Source organism: Olea europaea, unplaced genomic scaffold, assembly GCF_002742605.1.
Source record: "Olea europaea var. sylvestris unplaced genomic scaffold, O_europaea_v1 scaffold83, whole genome shotgun sequence".
In the NCBI taxonomy this organism is placed as follows: domain Eukaryota; kingdom Viridiplantae; phylum Streptophyta; class Magnoliopsida; order Lamiales; family Oleaceae; genus Olea; species Olea europaea.
The window spans coordinates 1121300-1129177 of record NW_019266740.1 but is presented as its reverse complement, the minus strand read 5'-3'; the positions used below and the strand labels follow the sequence as shown (position 1 = coordinate 1129177).

The 7878-nt window shown below is 37.2% G+C and overlaps 1 protein-coding gene across 2 annotated transcripts; it reads right to left on the bottom strand.

Moving 5' to 3' along the window:
• Positions 1-6: 6 nt before the first annotated feature.
• On the bottom strand, positions 7-7556 carry LOC111391742 (E3 ubiquitin-protein ligase UPL4). Of its 2 annotated transcripts, XM_023016990.1 has the most exons (15): positions 7338-7556; positions 6267-6875; positions 6050-6160; positions 5819-5935; positions 5564-5722; positions 5300-5464; positions 4509-4667; positions 4298-4419; positions 3063-4206; positions 1590-2819; positions 1272-1499; positions 1063-1167; positions 444-524; positions 288-356; positions 7-203 (listed from the first exon to the last, which is right to left on the bottom strand). In XM_023016990.1, the coding sequence occupies exons 2-15, from the start codon at positions 6861-6863 to the stop codon at positions 24-26; spliced, it is 4467 nt and encodes a 1488-aa protein (XP_022872758.1). In that variant the 5' UTR covers positions 6864-6875; positions 7338-7556; the 3' UTR covers positions 7-23. The 2 variants fall into 2 exon arrangements, 1 of the variants encoding a protein (XP_022872758.1); XR_002702164.1 differs by lacking the exons at positions 7-203; positions 288-356 and having other exon boundaries at positions 1063-1124.
• Between the last annotated feature and the right edge of the window lie 322 nt (positions 7557-7878).

The window sequence follows — 7878 nt, the reverse complement described above, 5'->3', positions numbered from 1 at the left end:
GGAGTCTTTCACGGTCCACAAATTTAAAAACCAAAATCAACATAATTGAAAATGAAACGCATAATAATACTGACCTTTCGAACAATTGTCAATTTGGGGCTGAGAGAAGCCAAACCCCCAGTTGGAAGCCTGGGCGCTCCAGTCACAAACTGCAAGAACGCTCTTTGCTGTTTATTATCAAACTCTCGCATGATTTCCAGTAACTGGAAGTTAAGAAGATTGCCATTAGCTGAATATAAAAATTATCAAGGTCTAAATTAAGAACAAGCAATAGAATGAATACTAACGTTTACAACTGGGGGACTGCTAACTGTGTATCCATGATCGAATTTGATATGATCCAAAAGTGCACTCGACTGTATCCAGGAGGAAAAAGAAACAAGAAAATCTTTATTGCATGCCAGATGAAATCATACATATGTTTATAGTGTGAAAATACATACATTCCACAGTTCTTGTTCTCCACATAGCAAGCACTCTAATTCGTCTTCAGTGAAAATCTCTAGATGTCTTATAGGGAAGACCTGAAATGAACAGTAAACGGACAGAAACAACGACAACCTTTTCAATATGATTAATGATGGAAGCCATAAAGCAGACACAAGAGAGTAGCAGCATGGAGCAATATCTGGAAGACAAAAAATTTATGAACTTCCTGGAAGGCTGTCAAAGATCATCTGTATAAACAATGAAAGAATCTTACACCTAACAGCTCATTTGATAAAGGATGAGTAAAACTCATATAACATGCCACAAAATTATAAACAGGACAATCACACACATAATACTTGCTTATTTTAGTTCTGAAAATGTTCAAATAAATCTCTGTAAAATACATTTCCATCTTTTATTCTTGAACTCTGCTTTTGATGCAAATGCTCAAATCTTTCATGCACCAGAACGTGACATCCAGCAAGCTTTGTGCATATACACCAAAGGCCAGAAAACATTGGTTTTTAAAAAAGATAGCTCCCTAGCAATCAGTGACAACACCTCATCTTTTCCAGAAGAAAGCAGCTCAAAGAGATTTGAGGTAAAAGACTAGGGATGATGGGTGCTAACCTGATCAAAACCTGACTTGAATGCTTCCACTTGTCTAGAGATTCCAGATTTTACCGTTGCATCTACGATAAATGAGACATATTCTTCTAAATTATACAGATTTACCTAGCAATGTCAGTGCAAATAGAATGATTCAAGTCCTTGAAGATTATCTAAAAATCTGAAAAAATCTCAGAAATAAGTAGGTAGAAAGATCGCCAAAAGCTAACCATATTTAAATCAGATGCAGAATTGAGAGCATAATCTGGATATCCAGGAAGGGTGAAGTCAAGGCAAAGATCCTCAATTCTTGTGTTACGGAAGTGCATATCAAGCTCACATGATTTTGCTTTGCATAGAGATTCCAAATACCTTTTCCTTTCAACAAGAGCACAAAACTCTAAGAGAGCCCTACCCAATCCGGGATCAAACAACTGGATGTCATACATGGTAAGTTCCTGAACAAAACATAATGTGTATAATTAGATGGGAAAACAGATAGCAAAAAATAACAAAAGATCACCCAGTCAATGACAAAGGCCACATACCTTCCCCAGAATGAGTTTATAGAATGCCTTCGAGAAGGGAAGATCTAAAACCCTTCCATCTTGAAGAGCTTTTGCAACAATCTGACCCAAAAGAATAAATTTATTATTTACTTCTGAAAACTCTATGCCACTTGACATTCTCGATGAAGGTGACCAAGGACGAGGGAAGAGTCCAAAACGAGACACCAAAAATTTAGAATCCTCAGCCTCCGAGCTTTTCATGCAGTCAAGCGAAATGTGGTCATCTCTCCACATACCCAAGCCACTTTTCTGAAACTCATGACAAACCATTGTATAGAATTCCAATGTTGGGCCAAGGCCAGTACCCACCTCTTCATTATATTCCACCTCCACGACAACCTTTTGACGGGCATAAAGGTCCATCATCTTGGAAGCAGAGTCTAGAATTTTATCCCGATGAACTAAAAACTTCTTGCGAGGAAAGTTTCCATTATTATGCTGCCTACCATTTGAAACTCCCATGTTACTAATTGACGTTGATTGAGTGTGAACTGGTGATCGACCTAATGCTGCCAGACGGAAATACTTACATCTTGCTTCAAAACCAAATAAGAAAGGATACCAAGTCATTAATTGTGTACACCATGATGGCATGCCACCAACAGAGACCGCCATAGGATCCCGAATCTGCTGTTCTAGTTTTTCTGTCAACTTACTGTTTACAAATTCATTTTGGGATACACCATGAACTGCTAAATTTAATGTATCGAAGTTATCAGTTCTTCCTTCAGCAAAAGCCGATATTCTTTCACAATACATCAGATGAAACCTGAACCCATTTATCCCTTCCAAACTTTTAAGAAGGGACAATATGTCACAAGCCGCACTGGACCTCTCCACATCAACTTCTGGAACAAGCATGCCAGAGAAAAACGAAGCGCAATTAAAGACTGAGACTCTTCTAGACAAAGAAGATTGAGCTACATTATGGTGATGTTCGTCATAACTATTTTTGGATTTCACAGCTCTTCTATATGTTATTTTATATACATGATTCCACAATTTTGCACTTGCGATGTTATCAGCTTCCAGTTCAAGTTGTCGTTTGAGTATCGATTGATACAGTGACAATGTACAGTCCAGTTGCTTCCCTTCTAAATAGAATAACAACTTTGGTGAAGCATCTTCTTTATCAAACTGTCCTGGATGATCTGCATTTGTACTCCCATCCTCTTCAAGAGGACAATGCTGTTCGTTCTCTACAGGTTCCTTGTAAAAAATAAAATTTAAACAAAGTAAGGTAATATTTTAAGGCAAGGGAAAAACGGCCACTGGTTTAAAATGAACAGACGGTGAGGGAGAAAATGGAATTCAATAGGCAATAATAAAAATAAATAATTTGTCAAGTGGCTAGCAATACAAAAGTGTAAGGGGGAGGAGTCAACTGATAAGCCGCATATCTAAGGAAGGAGCCTGCATACACTAGAGATAATCAAGAAGGAATCAACTCACAGTATGAAAATCAGTTAAATCTCCTGTGTCTACAGTTCTCAGTTCAAAACTGGCCGTTCCTTCAGGTGAAGACAATGGTGAATCAGACAGCGAATGAGAACTCGAGCTTCCTTTCTCCTTCAAAGCATGAGAGCTGGATTTTAAATCCTCTGTTTTCCTATTATTCAGTTTAGGCCACAAATATCCTTCAATAGCATCCAAAGGTACAAAGGGGTCAACATTCAAAACTCTTTCAGTATAACCACGCAGACCAATATCCCCTTCTTCTTTCACAAACTGTATTTTGAGACATGGGTATGAAGTGCAGCGCCCATATGGAACAGTGGCATATGAGTTTCTCAGTCTAACCGTATGGCTCAAGATGACGGGGAAATTTTCACTAGAAGATAGAGCACTTTGTAATCTTCGCACCAGTGTCAAAAGTGGGAATTCCTCCAAAGCTGGGTCAGAGAAGGACAACAATAATCTTCCAAACACCTCAAATCGTTTTTCTATAATGTACAGTTGATCAACTGCACCATTCTCTGCCTTACCCCCCAGATGCTGGCCATTTGTTAGGTAATTAACTAGTGCCTTCACGATTCCACTCTCAACAAACTCAAAAGTGGAAATGGGATCTTTCCCATTGAGATCTAACATAATTTGATGCAGTAAATTGTATATTTCATCTTCCTCTTGAGTGGAAGCAACATCATTCAGGGATTTACTTAACATGGCTGTTAATGCAGTTGATAAAGACCTGAGCTTCTGAAGAATATCGGTGAGTACTTTCTCTGGGTTTGGTGATTCGACTGAAAAGTGGTTAGTCCATATATGCCTTGCAAGATTTTGAACAGCATCTTTCTGAAGCTTGCAAGAACCTGTTTCAGGTCCAGCATCAAAAGTAAAACATGGGCACCTTTGGACATCAGGTGGACCAGATTTTTTACATTCATCTTTTGCAAACCTCCTTCCGTCAAACACCGAAGACATGAACTGCGAACACTTGTCTGGTGAAAATAGACCATAAATGGTGAAAAGGACACCTTCCTTGGTAAAGGCTTTCAAGAAAACGTGAGGGAGCTTCAGCAGAACTGTATCGACAATCTGAAGGGCTAACAGGATCACGTGAGGATCCTTCCTTGTAAAAACTCCAGCCAAAAAGCTGTCATGACACACACAAGCAATTGCAAGCTTTAGAAAAAGAAACTTATCAGCAGATGACTAAATTGTAAAGAAGAAAAACTTCCTTTCACCTTGAGAAGTTGGCAGTTTGCAGTAGAGTAAGAAGGACGTCAGATTTGCTCCAAGAAACTAACTTGCTGATTATAGATAAACAACCGTAACATATATACATATCCACACCAGAATGCAACACCTACTCGAGGATGACATGAACAAATAAAAACTGTTAAGCAAAGGGAAGGTAAAGAAAAAAGTTAAAGATGCATGTGCCAGAAAACTAACCTGAATCAAAACAGGAAGCAAATCAATTCCAAACTTCTCAACTATATCAGGTCGCTCCATAAGAAAAGCTTCCCTGTCTGACAGTAGTTGAACTTCAATATCTTGTTCCCTGGTTACTGTGGGGAGAAGCTCATTCAACAACTTCAATACTCCGTGCATCTGAGGAGGAAAACCAGCAGGAAGACTTACATGCTTACAGTGAGAAATGATTCAAACGTTATTCACATGTGTGGATCTATAGTTCATAATTTCTTGAGAAAGAAACTGAAGCAAAATAGCTACGAGCATGAACATGAAATAAAAAGAAAAAATGATTAACAAATTGTACAGTCCACCAATCAGATTATATTATACCTCAAGCAGTAAACACAGAAGCTTCGAACTTTCGAACAAAAAATTCTCTGTAAAAATTAAAAACATCTGATCTATTGGTCTTAAAACTCAACATATTGTTGAAACTTTCAGTTTACAGGATATGATGGCTCAACATCAACTTACCTCAAATATTCAACTCTTTCAAAATCATAAACTTACAATCTTAAAGCTGTTTTCTGCTTGAAAGTCCAGTTGAAAACTACTAGAGTGCAACGCAAAATTTTACTGGCATTTTTATCTAAAGAGACCCAGAAAAAGGAAGAGATTATGCCCTCCTATACCTAAGAAATATAAATTTCTAGATCAAATTGAACAAAATATTTTGTATGCGTTAGTGAATGAATGTGGGAGAATCAGTGCACTGTGTTGCTGGGGGATTGTGTGAGTTCATGTAAGAGAGTAATAGCGCCAGTGACCTGACTGCAATGACCATCCACTACAGAAGTAGACAGCATTCCATGATGAGAGAGGTCATATGTGGATAGAATGTCCTTTATAATGCTGCTTATATTAAGCTCAAGAAGCGTCCTGAAAGCAACAGCAGAGCCCGAAGCCAACTTGACAAGTAATGCTATCAAACCCTGAAAAAAAAATCATTGAAATGTACACCTTAAAACCAAAACACATTCTCTAAGAGGGGCCAGATGCCTGATGGAGATAGATAATAAAGATCAGCTTACAACATATATTGGTTGACCAAGGGTAGTACGACTATTCAAGTCTATGAGATGCAAAGCTTGCTGAATCAGGCCATGTCGACAAAATTCATCCAGCATATCTGATGAATGACAAACTTGTTCCCCTATCTTAATCAAGCAAGTGACCACACTTTCAACTAGCTGAAAGAAAACGTACAGATGACAATGAAGGTCAGATGATGTTAACAAAAATGCTTTTATGGAAAGAAGTTATTTAAATGCTTATACAAAAAATACCTGTTTGTCCTCATACTGAAGAAGATTACACAAAACAGGAATGGCCTCCATGAAAGGCGAAAGAGACTCCGAAGTGGGTTTCTTGCATATATTAACCACGGTTGAAAGCGCGACCCTCTAATATGGATAAAAAGGGGAAAAAGGTGACTAGGTTTGAGTATCAAACTTCATAACACCATATATATGCGTGCCATATCTATTATCGTAAACACATTTGATATATACAAGTACCTGCATACTTGTGGAAAAGAAATCAATATAATTTAGAACAGCCATGACTGCACCAGATTGCAAACAAGCAAGGGGTTGTTCGCGAGAAATTTTCTCTAATGCTTGCAAACACTGGATTAGGCAAAGAATCCAACAATCAAAAGATAAATTTGTTAACCAGAATTTAATCCCATACAATGTACAACAAAATATAGTGGATAGAGTTTCAGCAACATACTTGCTCGGCCACATCCAAGTATTCAATCACCATTAGTTTTTGACAAAGGACAGGAACTGCATTATGTCTGACGAGAAAACCTGAGGACCTAGAATTAACATCACACAAATAAGTTATTGCCCTTGTTGTCAAGAGCATTATATCGGGATTGCTGTCTTGACTAGCCAACTTCACAAGTATAGGAGAAAATGAGTCAGCCATTAAGTTAGATAATGAACTATCAGTAGCAAAGGACAACAATTCACAAAGCTCGGTGATGGCAGCCAGTTGCCCAGATTCCTCCACCTCCTCACTCAATCTTGACAGTACATTCTTAAATTTGCTTTGATCACCCCACGAGCGCCTTCTATAGTAGTCGCGGATGCTGCTATCGGAATCGCAAGAACCATACGTGGAGTCCTTCTCCCCATCACCCTCTGATCGAGTTGATCCAGACGTTGATGATGACGTGTCCATATCAGCATCGTGGGATGAGCTCATTGGCGTTTGGGCTGATGAGTTTGAGGCACTAGGCCTAAATTCAGATGAACTGCAAGCTCGCTTATCAGCTGGCCATTCATCTACAGCTTCAGCTCTTTTTTGACCTCGGTTTTCCATTCTTATACGCTCCTATATAGAGTAAAAACACCTTTCATTTATAGATATCCATTTTCAAGTCACAAAATCGTGAATAAAAGAATTAACTGATCATCCAATAGTTAAACAAACAAATTACCAGAATTTGCACTTCAACGTAAACAAAAATAGAGAGAAACAAAATCGCAGTTCAGAAACCTAACTGAATACGTGAATAACTCAATAATAATGAAACTTTATTTTGATATAACACATGAAAATCAACAAATATTAAGTAGAAACGATAATCGGTACCAACCAAAATAATAACAATAAAGACAAATATCGAAACAAAAACACAACAATTCAAAGCTAAAACAGAAACTAAATCGACTTACAATCAAAACGAACTGTCAAACTTTTCCGAACAAAACAAAACACAAAATCAATTAAAAAGTTAAGATTAATGTATTGACTCGAATATGAAAACAGAGGAGCCATTCAAATTTTAGGTACCTAAAGGTGAAGGTTGAGTGATTGATCCAGCCAGGGTTAATAAAATCAAGGAATTTTGTGATTTCGATTCATATAGTAGCTGATAATTTCCTCTTCCAATTAACAAATAATATATAAACGCATATATGTAAATACCGCACGTATGTATTGTATGTATATACGGAAACAGATGATGAGGATGAAAGATAACATAACAGAGTAAAGAAAATAAACAATTGAAAAGGGAGGCTTTTTAAAGGAAATGTTTATTAATTTATACCATCATAATAATGAAGAGTCGGTTTTGATGGACACGTGTAAGGTCCAGATGTAATGAGAATTGGGCTAGGACTCCAAAACAATTGACAAACGAACATCCTAAATTAAATACTTGTTTGGTGGAAATTAAAATCAAATATTTAGTAAATTTTGATAAATATTGATAAAATTTATTGTTAAATTATAAATCCCATGAAACATATTATTGAAATTAATTGTTGACTTTGACTTTATATTAAACCAAACATGGGCTAAAGTTGGGAAGTGACTTTTATAATTATTT